Genomic DNA, 20,694 nt, shown 5'->3' with positions numbered 1-20,694 from the left:
TTGAGGGTGCGCGGGTTCGAATGCCGACTCGTGAAGAATTTTTTTTTGCCAAGAATATTTCTGTTTCGCTTTATTTCCGTTTCTCTCACTCTTTTCCTCGTTTACTCTCTTTGCTCGTTCTCTCGCCCGTAAAGTGACTGCACCATTCACCGGAAAAATCGGCGCACGTCTTCTGGTAGGGAAGCATACGAGGAAGACGATGACGAAGAGGACGAATATGGTGCGTGCCGGTTCACGAGGATGACCATTTTCTACGTACGATAAAAGGCCAACCTCGAACTTAAAAGCTCTGCTTTAAAATTTACTATTATCATTCAACACATGTAGGTTACAACAACCAGGTGACGAAGTGGGTTATTGACTATAGTTTCATGAAAAATGTATGATGAAGTTACTGTAACTTTTGAACATATTTATTCTGACTGAACTGTTAAGTAGATTATTTGTTGCCTGGGTCATCTAGGTTTACAGCGCTAAGTCCACACTTTCCGAATGCAGTGATGAGTACAAATCACGTAGATTTTACCACAAGAAATTCCTGTTCAAATGCGATTTCTACTGTCAGGAGCTCTTAACGCACAACACACTTTTTGGGATATAAAACGAATGGTTGTGACAATTGTGAAATTGGTTGAGGTATAGTAAATTTCGTTGCCATAATTCGGGTTAAATTATCTTTTTACGTGGGCGATGCTCATCGACATAACACCTGACTTCTTCTGGCCAGCTTCTCATTTCACCTTGGGGAAATATCTTACAATGAGATAAACAGTGACATCATTCCAATTACCTTTGAAATCATGCTATCGCATCAGGCTCCTGTTATGCGACAACAACAGTTCATCAATTTTAAAATATATAACACTGTTTTAAATTCAGCGATACCGTCACTGACAGCGTGTAATGAGCAACAAAGGGCAGGCTCAGTAGTAGCATGTATAAGTTGTGCTGTTAAGCTTGCAGAGTTTTACGTTAGGTCTGGGAGTACACCGTCAAATTGTGCTTGGTGGAATGACCCATGTGCGCTTGATTATAGGCGTCAGAAAGCTTCACGGAAACGCCTGCGTCATAACCATACGTTGAGAAGTTAGATTGAATTCTACGCTGAAATATTTAAACGAACAGTGGCACTAGATAAAGATCTGGTTTGTATTCGTATTTATCGAAACCGAATAAAGGACCTGCACTGTACAGATTTTTACGCAACAAGAAATCGTCTCAGCTATTGGGATATTCTCCTTCCGTAGTCGTATTCTTTAAAGAGGCATCTGACTTGTCAGAACTCATAGCGAAATGACTTGAAGCGCCTTTTGCTTCGACGTGCTTGAGACCTATGACGTTCAAAGGCTCCACATCAGACTTCGTTAAAGTTACTATGGAGGAACTGGCGGATGTCCCATTAACTGCAAATCGAGCGGCTCCTGTACCGGACCGGAATGAAAACTCTAAGATTAAGTAAAACATAGAATTACATTTAGATGAACAGAAAGTTTGGCGAGTTTGTACTGATCCATAAAGCTTCTTGTAAGCGCAAAACGCACAAAATACACAGCTCGTGTTGTGTTCTTCTTGTGTATTTCTTGCATTTTCTGCTTCCAAGTGCCTTTATGCAGAAAATCACTATCCCGACGCCCTTTAGAATATCTTGACCTGCTGCCTACAGTACACATGGATTCTGAGCTCACGGAAAACTGCTATAGTTGTGCTCTTGCGTAAAATCAAAATCCCGAAAATGTCCTGGATAACGTTCAGCCAATCTCACTTACTTCAAAGTTAGTTAAAGTAATGGAAAGAACTATTCATATCCGGTTTTGTTAATTTATTTCTCGTCAGGGTATCCTTTCCTCAAGACCATTAGGATTTAGACAGGGATGCTCAATATGGTCACCTCATATCGATTTGCAAAGCCAAATTCTACTTGCAGGAGTATCTGATGAGATTTCTGCATTAGTTACATTAGATATTGCGAAAGCCTGGGTCAGTGTTGAATGTGGTATATTGATTTCTAGATTAGTGATCTGTGACGTACCAAATTACATTGTATCTTAGGTACAGGAGTTCTCTCAGAGACAATTCTTTTGCTTTCACGAGGGGATTACGTCTGGCTCATATAAGCAAACAAGAAACGTTCCGTAAGGATGCGTTTTTCGCCAACTTTTATTTATTATTTTATATGTTCTATCCCAGATTTTTTTTCAAAATGTTCACCTTTATGTCTATGCCGACGATATCACATTTTTCTCGTCAATACGAGATATCAATACTTTAAACCAAATTTTGCAGTCTGATTTGGCTGAGGTGGAGGTGTGACTTGGCGGACTGTCTTTCTCGCCCAATGTTCGCGAATGTGCTATATTGGTATTCCCAGTGGCAAATCCTGTTTCTTTTCACTTGATTATCGAAACGAACATATTAGCAAGTGAAATCATTAAAATATGTAGGCACTGTTTACGCTGACAATTTAAACTGACAGCAGCATATTGAATTAAACACTTGTGAAGCTGAACGTGCCACGGGATTGTTGCTCCGTTTTTGCAATATAAATTCAGGGATGCGTAGAGCAACTTTATCTATAATATATAAACTGTATGTGCGCCACATTTGGGAATTCTGTTGCGTTTTGTTTCCCGAATCTGCTGCCTATATATTATGACCTCCAATAATGTTAGAAAGGCAAGCGCTACGTCTGTGTCTTGTACTACCGAGATGTGTTGCTAATAACGTGCTGTATTTGGAAGCTCAAATCATGCCACTTGATGGAAAATATAAACAGCTTACCGTGCAGATGTTTTTAAAGCTCTACGATGTGCGTCTCTCCCGTTTCGACATCTCAAATGACATCAAGTCATTTCCGTCAAGTCGCTGTTGTCGGTTCTACTATAAAGAGGTTTATTAGCGGCGACGATACTCGACAGCGACAGTCAAGGCGGGGCCGACTCTGCGCGATCTGCACTCTGTTCTTGTTCTTGTTCACCTGCAACTTTGGCTCACACCCACTGTGGGGGATTGGCCAAGACTTGAGTGGTTTTATAAATGTTATAATTCTTTAGAGGGGAGGTTACAAAATAGAAAAATTATAAATTTGATAGGAAATTTTGACACTTAATCAAATATGAAAAATAAATAAAGAAATAACAATAATGAAATAAAATAAATCAATGCCCGAATATTTTAACTATATACATGAGTTGACACAGAAGAATAGTAATATAGATTATCTAGTTAGTCCGAAGAGGGCAACCCACTAGAAGGGGCCGGAGAGGACGACCCACTTCAGAGTTCCAATAAGCTTCGCTACAATTAAGTTTCTCTGCCTAAATTAACTTCCGCGAAACTGTGTTCGTTGTAGCCTGATTTAGTCTGACGATATTGTTCCAGGAAATGTTACTTCCAAAACGTATTCTCGAAGGTCTCCTTAGAGATAACCTCGGTTAATTTCATGCGCACTTTGTAATGAGGCAGCGCAAAATCTTCAGAAGGTCTAAGTGGGCGTCTTTTCCCATCAGCTTAATAGGTATATCGCTCTCCGACTGCCTGACTTCACACCAATATTTCTTGCGTAATTTCTGGCAATCATATCGGCTTTAAGAAAACTAAACTTTCAAAAATCACAAGTTATCATTAGTAGAGATGCCTTGTCGGTGTGTATACATTGAACGCCCGCAAAGCAATCACATCTACTCAGGATATTGTCCAGCCTTGTACCATGTAACCTACGGGAAGTTCGGTTCGAGTAGATCCCCCAGAATGCTGCAATTTTCCTAAATGAAGTTGCTGACTCACTCGCTAAGGCGTCTTTAGATGCTCCGGTGTTACATGTAGTACTCCTTTCTTTCACTACAGAAGAGAGATTTAAGCGCCTGCATTTCTCAAATACAGTGAAACAGCTCTCATACAATTTGAGGAGTAACGACACTTACAGTTCTGATGGAACACCACCAAATTATTTTCACGTCAATGCGAGGTGACCCTCACAAGGTTTTGCTGTTGAGCTACCAAGTTCAATTATTACCTTCACAGGTCTTGGTTCTCATTAACGAACGTCTGTGCAGTTTGCAATGAACCGGAAACGACAGATCACTTTTTTCTATCATGCCACCGTTTTGCCTCCCTCCGTAGAATTTTTCCTGAAATGCCGACTGGCAGGCTGGGTTTATCATTCCCTACTTCTAACCTGGTGTCGTTTACAGCCGATCAGTTTGATGCAAGCCGCAGTGCCATTATGACTGCGCTACACCAATTCATCCAAGCAACCGGAAGATTAGGATGGTAGCGCTATTGGCCACAGAAAACACTTTTTTTCTTTTTTGGTCTTTGTTGTAAGGTATTTATTTCTTTTACCTCTTTTAATTTTTATTTACATTGCGTTTCATCCTTCTCGTTGTTTTCAATGCTGCATAGCGTTTACATTTCATTTTATAATAGACTCGTGTCTATGAGCCTGGCAGGTATGAGCCAGTTTCGCCTAGGCGATAATAAAGGGCTCTCAAACACGCGGCCCGGCCTAGCAGATGGCTGTGTGTGCCACGATGCGGACACCACGTGTTGAAACATTTTCGTGGAACAAAAAAACGCCAGGCCTGCGCGGAAAGCGCAGCACAGTCACAGCGAAAGCTGGAAGAGCGGCATTTCTAGAGCCCGTTATAAAATCTTTCGTGGCTACTAATACAAGTACATTAGCAACGTACCCACTACGCCACAAATCATATTTTTGGGGAAGTTGGGAAGCACCCACCACGACATTATTCGTTATTTTGCGGAGAAGCGAGGCATCTGTGAGGCATTATGTGCACTTTGTTGATGCGACGGTTGATGGGGATGAAGAATTATGACTGAGCCCTTTGTAATGGGTTAGAAGCTTTAAACGACCCACTAGTTACGTAATTCATATCGTGTGACGCCCGGTCGTTATTTAACTGCCCCACCACGCTTTGTAACATACGTTAACCGGGGAAAAGGAGAGCGACAGAGAGAGAGAGAGAGAGAGAGGGAATTAACTTTATTGAGACGATGAGGAAATGGATCATGAGAGCCTTATGGGCTTCCTTGGCAACCAATGCAAGTGCAAGTACGAGGAACCCACTACGCTATAATTCATCATAATTTCTGTGAAGTAGGGAAACAGCCACTATACCATTTTTCGTCATTCAACGGAGAGCCGTGGTACCCGCATAAAAACATGTAAGGCATTCTACGCACTTTGTTGGTGTTGTGCCTGATGACGATGAAGAATTATTGCAGAGCCCCTTGTAATGGGTTGGACGCATCCAACAGCCCACTGGTTGCGCAATTTGCATTGTGTGATGCCCGGTTACAGAATTCGCGTTTGTGTGACGCCTGGTTGTTATTTTACTCTTCGACCACACTGCATTACATATGTTCATATGGTTCCTTCCCGACATGAAGCCTGTATAGGGTCTCTTTGCAACGCAGTTCCAAGCACCGGCATGGCTCCGGGGTAGAACATTGGGCTCCCACGCAGAGGGCCCAGGTTCGAACCTCGTTCCTTCCTGGACATTTTTTCTTATTTCCTTTTTTTTATTTCGTGCGATAGCGGTTACGGACACCGGCGGCGGCGGCGGCGGCTGACAACTACGGCGCCAAAAACGGCCGTTGAAATGATCTCATAATAGCTTTCGCTGTAAAAACTATACATATTTGAGCATCGCCGCCCAGATTTTAGCAATACTGGAAACCAGTATGGATAAGTTTCTCAAATTATGAGGCTAAATGCCCTCCATAAATGACCCATGTACGAGACTTAGCAAAGGCCTTCCTTACAATGACAACATTAGCTGACAGTCTCTTCAAACTGCGCAGCTCTTCGCTACAACGTTCTGTCCCTGCCCTTGCTGGAGTAAATTTCATGAATGCGGCCCGCTAGCTGTGGTTTGTTTTAAACAGCTGCTCTAGAAAACAAACAATATTTCGTAGTGCAAGAGATAACATGAGAGATAAATAAGAGACGTCGGCGCCAACAAGAAACACAGAATGAACAACCGTTTATCGGATGCAGACAAAATGCGCCACAAACACTCTCGCCCTCACTGCCTCCCCCACGCCACCATCACCGCAAGCAGCTGAGCGCTCAGAGTATCATGTTTCAATGACCGAGCACTGTACGTTTTCCGGCGATTCACATCGTGAGTGAGTGAATATAGCGATAATTAGTTCTCGTTGCATGTTATTAGGAAGTACAAAAGCGTCTACGCGGGCGAAAACTAGATCTCCGCGAGAAAAAAAAATGACCACAAGTGAGCTTACAGGCGAGCTATTAGGCACACAACACATGGAAACCGCCCTCAGCAACATTCCTGTGCAAGCCGCTGCTCAAAAGTGCAAAAGTGATTGGGTAATTGCTGCAGATAACAAGTCCGGCCAAATGACGCCCCTCGGCGCATGCGTCATTGTGAAACTTTCCTTTTTTTCTCTTGCTTTCCTATATATTTCCGAGCTGGAAATAAAGGCTCGCGGTTTTTGCCCTGCCACATCGACTGATTCCCGTGTCACCGCTGCCGGCCTACGGCAGGTAGAACGTAACAGTAATAAAAGAGAAATGGTGAGCGAGATACAGTGAAAATAATTTATCCCGTGTATCAGCTGCTCGCCGCATTTGTACGAAGCACAGAAATCAAGCTCAAAAAGATCTTACACGTTCTGTGAAGCTGCCGCCGAACGTCCATACTGTCCACCGGCTGTCAATGTTACAAGGTTCGTGGACAACGAGGCTCGGTTTGCATGGGTAACAACTGAGCCATACGCCCATTCACTGCAAACAAGATATCAATGAAAGCAGTTGAGCATTGTGAACGCGCGTGCCACCACGATATCCATCATGGCGGCGCTCACGAAATCACGGTGAAGAATAGTAACAGACAAGTGATCGATGGCATTCAGAAGAGCACAGTAATGCTATATAACTACCGCGACATGATCGCGTGGTCAGCCTTGCCATAGTCAGTCTTCGAAACACCCGGTGTGTTTGCGTCACGTGACCGTTTGTCTCGCACGTTCCTCGTGAAAGCAAGGGCTTTGAGCCGCCGTGCTCAACTGGCGCTAGGTTTGGGATGAGCTTACGCATCCTACGTCAGAGGGAAGTGACAGCATCTGGGCGGGGGAAGATTGCCTGTAATGCTCTGGCGTTAATGATTGTCAATAAAACATTATATGGTAATACATGTGTAATCTGTCTTGCATAGGAAGTATTGCTTGAATTAAAATATAGTATTGTTCTCACGCCCAAATTCCGCTGTATAATACGCCAATATAAACATGAGTTCCAATAATACGAAAACAAAATTTTCCCTATATTTTTTCTTGCACATCCTGCCCGATGAAAGAATTTTGTACCGTCTCTGACGATACTGAATTCTTGCTTTTCACGCCGCCTAACACATTTGCTTAGCAGTTGACGAAAGCGCGGCGCTGCTGCTTGTGTGGAAGTAGAAATGACGTTATCAGTGTCTATTGCTTCGACATCCGTCGCGAAAAGAAAAATAGAAAAAAAAACACTATAACGCCGCGCATCACCTGTGCGTCGTTTCTCGAGGTGTTGCAAAAAGTAATTTCGCTAGAAGGAGCTTCGTGCTTTACCGAATGACGATAAAACACTCTTCTTTTATCTCTGCTTGTTACTACGACAGCGGAAGCGTATCAAACCACCCATCAGAAATAGCCATATAAAGCCAGTCCGCTCTTGCGCGCGAGTGAAGGATCCGCGTCTGAACGCACACCACCATGCCGGATCTGAGGCGAGTGCACCGCTTTTGCGACCACCCCATCGCAGGCGTCAACTGGCGACCGACCCGCTTTGTGGACGAGGTGCCCACACCTGGTGTATGTGGCCTCTGTCACATGATTCCGAAGCGGATTGTGCTGCTGCCGTGCTTGCATACTCTCTGCGAATCCTGCCAGGCTGCCATTTCTCAAGGCACCGGTGGGTGGTGTGCCTTGGATCAAGAGCCGTATGAAGAAGCGGAATGTGTCGGCTATGACTTCCCCACCAGAAAAGTGAACGCCTTGAAGGTGAGAAAGTAGTGTCAGTCCTTCAGTGGGAAAATCGTAACACTACTGGGTTTTAATAACATTATTATAGTAGGGCTCGCACTTTTGCTATAGCCAAACTCGTATAACCTTTGAGTGTAAAAGCTTTGCTTGGTATGACTGGTCATTCAAAAGAGCGCGATAAACGAAGACATTATCGTTCTAGCAGCTCGTGAAATTTTTATAAGCGCCCCAACGTTTACTATATAAGTGGCATGCAGAGAGAAATTAGTGGCATGAAGACAGCAATCACATTCGTGACAAGGCAGCTAGACATGTTCAGAAACTTAAGCTTCGTGACCACGAGCATGTTCGTTTGTGCACGCTTTATGAATGTTAAAGTCCATAAAACCAATTCTTAATACCGTGAGAGCCTCACATCTCTCATGCTAACATCGTCTTGTACGTAAAGCGGGCGTGACCGAAATGAAGCAAAAAAGCCGGACTGATCGCCACCTGCGTGTTCATTTAGTACTTGTGGTGTTCACGAGTGCCAGCCTCTCGTGGCCGCGCAAGCAGCTCGTTCACTTCATGTTTAAGGCGCTAGTGGGACAAAACAAAACAAAAACAGAGTGGCTCGATGTACCCAAGCTACGTGCAACGAAGTTTAAAGCAGTTGCTGAATCATGCCTCAAGATTGAAGCCATACCCACCCTGTCACGGCCTCCATCTTAGCAGAAGTAGGATAATACTTCAGCGTTTAGCGATAAAAAGGAAACCCTTTCCTCCCATGCTTTTTATGAATAAAGGAACCGTGACAGCGAAATTTTCGTTTGACTTTTTTAGTGTAGTTTGTAGCTTTGTGTCTACTAATCCCGAAATAGAATCGTAAAGGCTTTCGCGTATCGTATTATTAATTCTAGCATCGTTAATGGCAACCAATCTTGCGTCGCTTCGAAACGCTCGCCTAAAAGCAAAATAAACTAGCGCCCCACAGTGGGAGAGCGCCTAAGGTCATGTGCAATGAAGCTTTGATGTCGATAGCGCAGTATTGAAATCAGGGCCCCGCGCGTGGTAAAGAATAAAATGATGTGGTTGGTTTCGTATGTTAAGATCCTTAAAGCACGTGTCCCCTCAAGAAAAAGAAAAAGATTTCTTGGCCTAAGCAGCCAGAACTACCTCGAGAGCGAGCCGACAATAGAACGAGACGGGTGAGGAAAAATTACCCTCGCAGAGTGCCAGTCGTGGTATTTTGTGGGCCCCGCAAATCTTCCGCGACTTCAACATTTCTCGCTTTATTCGTGGAACGTTCATACGAATGGTAATGCCGCGAGGAACTGCCAACTGAGATGAGCACTCACGCTTACTCTACAAAAGAAAATCTTAAAACTAATAATCGGTCAGAGGTACCGCCGTATACAGGACAATCAAACAACAAGAATATCACGTGGTTTCAATATTGGTGTCAGGGCTCCTCTAACAGGGCAAATCCTTCCGGACAAATAATGCTGAATGTGTCTCTTTCTGTTACTTGTTTTCTCATGAAACTAGAATTCACCGGAATATTTTGCTGCAGATCAACGCACCAATAGTCTTCTTGATAAGTTACTTTCGTCGAGAACAGCAATCTTAGTTTAAAGTTAACCTAGTGTTCTCATTAACACAGCAAGTCAACTTTATCTTAAAGATAGAACGGCCCGAAAAGAGGATGTTTCCGCGATAAAGGATGGGCAGGCGCTGGCTTCACTTCAATCTGCGAGATTTTGCGAGAGCTTCCACTCTAGCAATTTTTTCATAACTCTTCGTGGCTACGTGTTCGCTTCTTCTACGTGCCGTTTACGGGACTAAAGAAATAAAAAAGCGGTGCTCACGTGATATACATAAAAAATAAATTGCGTGCTAAAAAAGCCACGCCGGATGCAGTGCATAACAGGCCATGCAGACCATGTGAGGACGGAGCAAGATATATTTCTCGCTCCGTCCCCACACTGCAAAACCACAGGTACTCTCGTCATAAATGATTAAGACGAAAACTTTGGCATCATTTTGACTAAGGCTTGTGAAGTATATTGCTCCATCTGTCGTCCTATGGTGTGAGCTTGCAAAATCTTTTCCGCACTTATGGGAATAATGGGAAGCTATGTAGGGTGAAGGGACAACATACATTTACATATAAACTTTGCAAACAGCCACCAAATCTGACATTAGATACAGCCGGAGTTATGGCTACTGGATATCCTAAACTAGTCATGTGGTTTTTATCGAAATCAAATGTTCAGTAAGGCTTGGTTGCATCATGAATTACAAAGCAGGTAAAATATTTCGCGCGGTCTTTCTGTGTGAGTCACAGCCTACTATAGTACTCGAATCAGCACGTGGCAACTGCCATAAATATAGAATAAAATATAGGTTGTGTATATAAACCTCGCCATAAGTTCACACGTGTTACGTTTTATGCTGTGCGTATTAACTACAGTCACTTTATTTCGCCACTATCCTTCTCAGAAAAATAGGCTGGGAAGCTATATTTTCGATTACAGCATGGTCTTCTCCGCTGATAGGGGATATTCAAATACGCCAGGCGAAAATGCTCGAACATGTTCCGAAAAACTGTAAAGGCAAGTAACACCATTCTTATTCGTCCAAGATGAAGAGGCGGGAGGGGGGGGGGGTTGTGAAGTGAGGAAGCTACTTATGACAGGTGCATCATAAGACAAGTAAGCTGCGAATCAAGAACACGCTGTTTATTCTTCGTGTGTTTGATAAGTCCTGCAACCATAAATTGATTGCTGCCACTTGATACCACACTCAGTCAAGGTGACCATGAAATAGCTATTGCGATATTCAAAATAAAGTGGCTGGAACGGATAGACAAAGAAAAAGGAATATTAATGCTTTTGTGTTTTCAAAGGTTTAATGTCCAGTACCAGACAACCGAATTTCTCCGTAGCCGAATCAGTGAAGTCCGCTATAGGTAATTGTGGAAGCCAAGCTGAGGTCTTCCTTGGGCCCCTTACTTCGTTGGTGTCTGTATTGTAAGCGCACCGGCAAGAACGTGTCGCAAGCAGGTTTGAAATAGGTATTGAGGAGGTGAAACATCACTGCTCGTTTCCAAAATAGTGTATATTACTTACACATCCTAAAAGAAGTGGGAAACATGACGTTATATTGCTTCTGAAAGTTGCCAATGGTTTTGAATCTGATATTGAACAAGTGTCATCTTTTCGAGTGTCATCTCAGCTGCTGCTGTTCGTGGCAGAAAGATTGAACTTTTATTTTGGTTCATATAGCCTATCATAATGATTTAAATGTATTCATTATAATATGGTCAAAGGGTTGGTCGGTCTTTCTTTACGGAAAGAGCAGGTGGATTTAACAAAAAACAACATTGTACTTGTCTTCTTATTTTTCGATGAAGGTTTATTGCTGGAACCACACTCAAGGATGCGAGTATGAGGGTGCCATGAAAGATATGCTGCGACACTTCGAGAACGAATGCACATTCCACTCAGTGGAATGTATTCGATGTGGAGAAGCAGTCCTGCACAGGGAACTGGCAACGCACTACGTGGCTGGGTGCAGTGTCGGTGTTTCTTCAGCACACATAGAGAACAGGTCGTTGGAATCTAGAGCGCTGACACTTCAAGACGTGAAGAATGCTCTGGAAGAAGTGAAGATTCTGTTGAGGGACGCCAACCATGACCATGTGCTGCCTGTGATTCAGAGTCATTTGAACGAGCTGACAGAGCAAGTCAGGAACCAGGAATCCAGGTTGGCCCAAATCACACGCGAGGCTGGAGCATCTGTAAATGCAGAGACTGCTCAACATGGGAAAGCTCGTGGTGTGAGCAAAGCAATGGGAAGGTCAGGAGATTTGATGCAAGCGCAGAGCCGCGGTATTGGAATCTCGAGTACTGCTCAACACGTGGCCACGGCTTCCTCGATTGTCTTGCAGGAATCGTCTTCTCGGCGAAATCCAGCGGACGGAGCCAGCACATCAACGTCGTCAGTGTCCTGCTCGCAGGGCAGGGATAGGACAGTGAGACTGCCACCTGGTGTTCAGGAACAGATGCAGAAAACTTCCACGCAAGACTATCCACAGCATGTCATTTATTATTCTGGTCCTCCTAACGGTGCATGTCACTTCAGGTTGACCAGGCAGCTGTACAACACATGCACATGGAGAGAAGTGCTTGGGACGGTGACATATTTCGTAACCCTCAAAAACTGTGCGCTCTTACCGTCGGAATGGGGAAAACTGCTTTGTCGTATAATGGTATTGCAGACAAGAGACACGTACTTTACTGTTCAAGTACGTAACTTTTATTTTCGTGGTCTGTTTCCATCACTAGAAGTGGAGATTGCTTTTTACGGGGTGCTCCCTGGCTCGCGGTGTTTGGAGCCTTCTTTTAAGGTCAGTACGTGCGACAGGGAAGGAGAGATAGTATGCACACTTTTTTCGGTTGATTGGCCTTGCAGTTGTGAAAGCATTGTAGACTCACAGGTACATTTTCACAATGTATTCAAAATAGATCTTCCTTCCTTAGAACATGCTGGTTTCGTGCTTCGCGATGAGGTAGAGCTTAAAATCGAGCTGTCACAGAAAGAAAGGCACAGGTGAGCCGCCCGAGCTCCTAGTACACTGTCTCAACAGTAGTTTGTTCCTAGTTATGCTCTTTCTACTATGTAACAGACCCTATTATCGCACCAATAAAAAAATAAAGCACTGGCCTACTCTGAGCTGACTGTGTACTATGTGCTGTTATATCCTCCTTACCAGTCCTCAAGTGCGCGTGACATGAAGTTCCGTGACGTTTGGAGTTCCTATCCTGAGTTATTACCCGAGAAAGATGTCTTCTCGTTTTGAATAGGAAAACGAAATTTTTGTAAGGTTGATATAATGATAAAACAATATAATGAAATTCCTGCGGGCTCATTGTTCTCTTTCGCTAAAAATATTCACGCTTGGTGTTTTAATATTGACGCTAGGTCTGTCAGATATCGCTGTGTGACGCTTCAAGGTATCGCTTCGTGGATGGGATAGTACATACACCTGAATGCAGTTGCTTAAAACGCCGGGCCTAGTATCCAAGCTTTACGATGTCAACGGTGCATTGTTTCTCTTTTCTGTGAATATACAAAGTAATGTTTAAAAATAACTGCTGGTCTAGTGGAATATCTTAAGGAATATTAGTCCCGGCTTGAAAATGTGTTCGAACACCACAAGACTGCAGAGGGTATTGAACGAAAGGTACGATAGCTTTTCACACCCAATAGCTTCAAAGAGCTCGTTTCGCAGAAATTCTGGTGTCAGCGTCGGTGACGGCGTCGTTGGTTCTCAGCAAAAAATGATCTTGTCCGTGACCGAAAAATCGATAAAGGTGGAAAATTGCTGCACTGACCAGATAATTAGAACATAAAATTGGCCGCATGTCTGCGTGCTCCGCTGCAAATGCTGTCTAAAGACGATAGAGGATGCGCTGCGTGGGATATTGACGCCATCTGGCAATACGTCGGGAAACATAGGCTTGTGCAGAGGGTTTCCTTCCTCCGTGGCAGAGGGCGTTCGTTGGCGCGCATAGCATGGCATTTCCAGCGCAGCCGCATTTTCAGCGCAGCTTAAGAAACTAGGGTCGTTAAAATTACGTATCTATGTATTTTATATTAAAGGAACACACCACCTAATACCTAGTGATGTTGCGCCTGAGATATGCGTAATATTTACTTTTTGATCGACAACGTTCACAAGTATGAACAGCCGTACCAGTTCAAGATGGGTGGGCGGTAAGCACGTGGTTCAACTTTGGCCGGGTGGCTGAATCAGGCCAGTGAAAGAAACCCACGTGACTGGTATGGCAAATTGAGGCGCCATCCATGGACTGGGATCAGAGTTTAAATCTGCGTTCCGTCTCTTTTTTCTCAACTCTCTGCAACCCCCTCTCTGGCGGGATGAACTCCCTCTCCTCCGGGAGGCACGCTTTCCGCCGCCTCGCTGGCGCCGCCGACTTTGAAATCCGTTAGAATGTTTCATGTCTGGCCTGGCGTTGGTAATGTTGGTAAGGCGTGCGTTAGCCGTCGTCGCTCGTCCGTTTCATGGTCCTCGCTCGCTGTGTGCTTGTGCGACGCGATGTTTTATGACTCGCGCTGTTCCTGCATAGTGCTTTGTTGCTCGAGTACTTCCTGAACAAGTCCCGGGATATATATGCCGGTCCCCAAAAGAACGACAAGTGAGCGTGCGCTTTGAGTCGCGGTTTTCATTGGGTGAATTTGAATTCACGTTCATACCGAGTAGCTGTTCTCTGCAGTGGGGCTACAGTTAATGTTTTCAAAAATGACAGATTTTAAAAGAGCACGAGGCTGCGTTTAAATCGTTATGCGAACAAGCAGCGGATATGAAGCCCATGCGACGTAACTATAGTTACAGGTTTAACACTCTCACAGAACCGCGTGCTTGAGCGTGTGCTTTGCATTTGTCTCCGGTTAATTACTCGCCATTACCTATAACCACGTTTGTGAGACATTAGGTAGATGTATGAAAACTTGTGCTGCTTCGAGACGAACAAACGAGTTCACTTTTGCACGAGTCGACGGCGCTCTTTATCTGATTAGAACTTGTCCCTTTCTTCATGGTGGAAGCGTTTTTAAAGTATTCCGGAACGCCACACAGCTGATCGGTGCGCCCAAAGAAAAGCTGAAGAATTGCAGAATCGGCGCATTTCAAGAAGAGATGCCGTGAATCCTCCGATATCATCCGTTCATTTTCTCCGCGTTTATCATCACTAGTTAAATGAAACTCAACGTTTTTGGAAATGTAATCAATAAAGTGTGACCAATATTAGTTGTGTTATATGTGGAGTTCATTTTGACATCTTTAAAATGATATTTACAATATTATTCTATTTTTAAGTATTTCAACTGCTTTCATGGTTTTTGCATTGCAGTGAATGTGCAATTTTGTTATGATAATTTTGTGCAATATCGTGAGCATATATCAGAAGCTCTTCTGCACTTTTGTCAGTACAAAAATTGTTTTTTTAATATGTGCCCTAGTGCTATGTTCTGTTTTTTTGTTCCACTGTTTTTTAAGTCCTGAACATTGCCGAGAACTTTCGTGTTGTTTAGTGATCATGAACATCTCTATGTTAGTCTCCTGTTTATCACTTCTGTTAGTCTCCTGAGCCTGTATCGCACCATATTTGATGAAAATGTTGATTTTCGGAAACGAGGAAAATAAAACGAGACCAGCGATATTTTGTGTTGTGAGTGCAATTCATTCTTTTGCGTTCTGGCACATGCTGCACGACTGCAGTGTTTGCAGAATGCCTGATTGCAAATTGCGTACATTCAAACGCACAACGAACGCGCGGCGCAGCACGCGCAGCGGATGCAAAAAAAAAAAAAAAAAAAGCGCCCGGCGCGCTGCACGGCGCAGCACACGGACGAGGGAGTCATAAAAAAAGGGAGAGGGTGAGGGAACCCGCGCACGCAAACAAAACAAAAAGAATAAAAAAACGACGCGCGCGCGAGAGCTAGGAGAGGAGGCGCGGCTAATGTTTGTGTTGCCATGACGACGCATACCATGTGCACCGCCATTATGCAGTTTGAGTCTCTGAATCCGAGCCGTAGGATAGTAATTGAAGGGACATCTGGCGCTGCCAGCGCTCACGTCATGAATTAAGGCGTCCTATGGGAGGTATACGGAGTAACCTCCCCCTGGCTGTATCGGGTTACAGACAGACAGGCAGACAGACAGACAGACAGACAGACCAAAATTTCTGCGTTTAAGTTCCCCCAGAAAGACTGTCGTCTTTAGAAGATCACTAACCGGAGGCTCACCTTCTAATCTATCGTTACATTGTCGAGATTGTAAGTGCACGCCAAAATTCAATGAATGCGCACTTTTGTACCGACATATGAATGAAGAAACGCGTCTGATTATTGAGGCATGGCATATCGAGAATAGTGGTAGCGCATGCGTGATCCAACCGCCGATTAACTTGTATAAAGATGAAATCAAATGCCTTAACAGTTATCTTTCGCGTAGGCCCCCACGCGTGCAGGATTGATAGGTTCGCCTATTGCATGAGCATGCGCTTTTCGGGCCTTCTTTCTTTTCTGTCGTTGTGCATCTGTTCAGTTGTTAGTCGGCGTTTGTGGTGTCCTGACTTCTTTCTTGTGTCCGTGTTTGCACGGAGGGGATACAGCGCAAGAGAAGACGAGGTCAAGAAAGGCGACGCACACAGAGCGCTAGCGATACTAAGTGTTTGCACGCCCTGTCTTTTTAGAAAGATAAACCTAAATGTCATGTGTAAGCCTATAAGCGTCATGGGTTGGAATTCTTTGTAAGCGTACTTGTAAATAAGCTTTAGAAGCAGGTCATAGTATATACTCGGGTGAAACTTTTCTAGTTATTTGTAAGTAAGAAAATGTTTGAATAACAGCGATGGCATTAGATAAATACTGAAACGCAAAAATATTGTTGCGTGGTTGTACCTACGCTAAGAGGGCATAGTGGGATATACCCTGGAAAAGGGAGCTGAAAAAAGAGGTCAAGAAGTCGACGTTGTGTTGTGAGCTGTGCTGTGGCTTGATACTGACTCAGTATTGTATTTTCCCCGTAACATTTTTGGTGGAGGTGCGGGGTACTTTTTTTTGACGACGGAGCTCTGCAGTGGACGCCTCCTTAAGTCTGTAACCATGGCTCCGGGTGAAGACACGCCTTCGCCAGCTACGTCGGCAACATCTCCGACAACAACAACCCAGTACGTCGCTTTAACGCAACCCCGTGACCCGGCACCTTTACCAGGGAGAACAACATCGATGTGGACAAGTGGCTCAGCATGTACGAGCGCATCAGCAAGCAATATGGCTGGGATCCAACCGTTATGCTGGCAAATGTCATCTTCTACCTCGACAAAACCCTCGCGTCTGGTTTGAGACCCACGAGCACGAAGTCACAAGCTGGGACATGTTTAAACAACAGCTCCGTGACCTTTTTGGCAACCCATTTGGTCAACAGCTTGCTGCACGGAAAGAATTGGCCGTACGTACTCAAACGTCAACCGAGCCCTACTTGACCTATATTCAAGAAGTGTTAGCCTTGTGTCCAAAGGTTGACCACAACATGTCCGAGGCTGACAAGATTTCACACATTTTGAAGGGTATCGCAGACGATGCGTTCAATCTGCTTGTTTTTACCAACGTCACGACCATCGACGCCGTAATTAAGGAGTGTCGCCGCCTGGAACAAGCGAAGAGTCGGCGCATTCCGCACCAGTTCCATCGTCTCCCCAACACCGCTGCAACATCGTCTTGCGAAGGAACCCCTTTTCAGTCGTCCACAACTGACGATGTGACACGCATCGTCCGACGCGAACTCGAGGCTGTGTGCCCGGCTGCCCATAAACCGACGTTGTCCGAGACACCGGCCCCGGCTGTCGCCCTGATCCAGGCCGTTGTCCGCCAGGAATTCGCCAATCTGGGTCTGTGTTCCACTGTATGTGCCATGAACAATACTAACACCTCCGTAGCCTCCGAGACAACACGCCGCCGTCAGTACCCTGTTCGTTCCAGGAACCCTTCTGAATGGCGAACAGCAGATGATAAGCCGATCTGCTTCCGCTGTGGTCGTGCAGGCCACGTTGCTCGTTACTGTCGCAGTCAGTGGCCCTCTACTCCTCCTAGCCAGTATACCGCTTACAACGGCCCCTTCCGCACAATGAATCGCCGTTATCCGAACCGCACTGAGTCTTCAGCATTCGCCGCCCCTGAGGACTGTGGCCGCATCTTCCCATCGTCGCCGCCTCCAAGCCGTTCCTCTCGCTCACCAACGCGCCGCCGCTCGCCCTCGCCGTCATTTAGCCGCCGCATGTCTCCGGAAAACTAGGCTGCGCAGCTTCTGGAGGTGAAGTTGCCCTGTCGACGTTAACCAAAAATCCTCTGTTGCCCTTACGTCTACACCAGAACACACTTGAAGTACATGTTGATGGCACTCCTGTTCAAGCTTTGATCGACACAGGCGCTCACGTCTCTGTCATGAGTGCGGATTTTCGTCGTCGCATGAAGAAGATTCTGACGCCACCCTTGACCAATGTGGTACAAGTCGCGGATGGCGGCACCGTTCCTGTCGTTGGGATATGTACAGCTCAGCTTACCGTTGCCGGTTATCAGGTGGTCGTCCTGTTTACTGTCCTTGCCACATGTCCCCACGACCTCATACTTGGGCTGGATTTTCTGGCAACCAACTCTGAGCTTATTGATTGCTCGGCCGGTGTGCTGCGCCTTGAACTGCCACAACTCAGTGACCCCCCGTCCCAACCTTCGTGCCGATTACATTGCAGCGACTTTATTCATCTGCCCCAGCAATCTGTTACGTACGTCGATATGTTGTGCTCACCAGCTGTGCCAGACGGTGACTACTACGCTGCACCTCTTCCCGACTTGCTGCTCACGCATTGTGTCGCTGTTCCCTATACGGTTCTCAGAATCACGGCTAACAGAACCTGGCTACCAGTGGTAAATTTCGGCTTCGCAAATCAAGTGCTCCCACAAGGCATTTCCGTAGCCCACCTTTGTTCGCTACTAGATTCACCGGTCGAAGCTTTCACCTTGGATGCCGCTGTTCCTACGCAGCGGACGCCACCGACAACCAATTGTGGCGGCCGTCAAATTTTTAACATGATCGCCGCTGACCTTCCGCCAGAACACGTTGAAGCCCTCCAGCGCGTTCTCGGGTCCTACCAGGACATTTTTGATTTCGGTGACCGACCTCTAGGGCAGACGTCCGTTGTCCAGCATCGCATACACACAGGTGATGCCAACCCTGTTCACCGCCGCCTCTACAGAGTGTCTGCGTCTGAGCGGAGCGTCATCCAACAGGAAGTAAATAAGATGCTAGCGAAGGACATTATAGAGCCGTCCTCCAGTCCCTGGGCGTCTCCGGTAGTGTTAGTTAAAAAGAAGGACGGATCGTGGCGCTTTTGTGTGGACTATCGCCATCTCAACAACATCACAAGGAAAGACGCCTACCCTCTACCTCGAATTGACGACGCGCTTGATTGTCTGCATGGTGCCGCGTACTTCTCTTCCATCGACCTCCGTTCCGGATATTGGCAGATCGCTGTGGATCCCGCGGACCGAGAGAAGACGGCCTTTGTAACACCCGACGGCCTCTACCAGTTCAAGGTCATGCCTTTTGGCCTATGTAATGCCCCAGCCACATTCGAACGAATGATGGATTCTCTGCTTCACGGATTCAAGTGGTCTACGTGCCTATGTTATTTAGACGACGTAATTGTGTTTTCGCCCACGTTCGAAACGCACCTTGAGAGAGTATTGTATTTTCCCCGTAACAATATATTAGTCCTAGGCGTTTTAAGTAACCGTTAGAAGAAAATCGAAATCGATTTCGTTATTACGTTCCCCCTCACCTGCAGCTGTTATGTCACAGTGAGTAAAAAAGCTGTTGTCAAATTGCTAACATGCCCTCTCGATGGTGTGCAACATGAAACTATAACTAAAGTTATGTTTCTCACGTTTCTCTACAAAGAGATTACGCCGATCTGCTAAAGAGATTTTGTGTTTTTTCTTCCTCTTGCAACGGAGGTTCATTGCTGGAACGAAGCGCATGGATGCGAATTTGAGGGAGACATGGACTTCAGGCTGCGACACTACGAGAACAAATGCACATTCCACATTTTGGAGTGTTTGCGATGCGGCGAGGAAGTCCTGCACAGGGAGCTGCCAACGCACTACGTAGCCGGATGCAGTGCCGTGGTTTCTTTAGCAGGCACCGGGAACACCTAATCGGAATCTAGAGCACGGACATTTGAAGACGTGGCTGTTGCTCTCAAAGAAGCTGAGGCGCTGTTGAGACACGCCAGCCACGAGCAGCTGCTACTTGCAATTGAGAGTCAAATGAATAGGTTGATTAGGCAAGTCAGGAACCAGGAGTCCAGGTCGGCCGTGATCACTCATGCTGGTGCGGCAACTGCGACGTGAGAAATGTCTCAAGTCGCAGCACCGAGTTCCTCGACCTCGTTGCAAGAGGGAAATTCTGGGCAGAGTCCGACTGAGGAAGCCAGCACGTCGTCGACATCGCGGTCCGGCTCGAAGAAAAAGTTGATACGTCCAAAGCCGGAACCCTTTGCCGACCTGTCGCGAGAACTTCTGCAAGCCATGCGCAAAACATCCTCGCAAGATAATCCGCAGCATGCCACTAGTCATAAAGAGTTTCCAGATGGCAAATGTAATTTAGAGTTAACCAGCACGTTATCGACGACTGTTACATGGATGGAAGTGCTTGGAAGCGTGGCGTATGCTCCGACAGTCGAAGATATTGCCATGTACAATATGTATGGCTGCTCAATTGAGCTTGCTGATATCACATTGTTACACACGAGGGACGCGTACTTTAAGGTTGAACTCGCCAGTGGTTTCTATCGTTTTTATATGCAAATTACGTTTCATCCTATGGTTGGGAGCTCTAGGTGTCCGGCGCGTGTTTTCTTCGTTAAGGATTACAATCCGAGATCAGGGAACAGTGCTGAACTGCATTCCTCTGAAAAATTATACGAATGTAGTCATGACAGAGACTCATGGATACATTGTAGCCGCTTATTCTCAGCGAAACTTGATCACCTGAAAATCCGGGGTATCCCACAATGCAAAAAAAGTCAACTTCGAAATCAAGCTCTGCCATCAGTAAGAATG

At 45.5% G+C, this 20,694-nt stretch overlaps 1 protein-coding gene across 1 annotated transcript; it reads left to right on the top strand.

Moving 5' to 3' along the window:
* Nucleotides 1-7,737: 7,737 nt before the first annotated feature.
* Nucleotides 7,738-11,847, top strand: LOC125756470 (TNF receptor-associated factor 3-like; the record flags this gene model as incomplete). The annotated part of the gene is made up of 2 exons (XM_049411312.1): nucleotides 7,738-8,025; nucleotides 11,402-11,847. Coding segments are annotated over exons 1-2 (734 nt in total), but the record flags the coding sequence as incomplete, so codon positions are not given.
* Between the last annotated feature and the right edge of the window lie 8,847 nt (nucleotides 11,848-20,694).

The sequence above is a fragment of the Rhipicephalus sanguineus genome, unplaced genomic scaffold, assembly GCF_013339695.2.
Source record: "Rhipicephalus sanguineus isolate Rsan-2018 unplaced genomic scaffold, BIME_Rsan_1.4 Seq1000, whole genome shotgun sequence".
NCBI lineage: Eukaryota > Metazoa > Arthropoda > Arachnida > Ixodida > Ixodidae > Rhipicephalus > Rhipicephalus sanguineus.
Note: the sequence above shows the minus strand (reverse complement) of the source record. Positions and strands in the feature narration are given on the sequence as shown.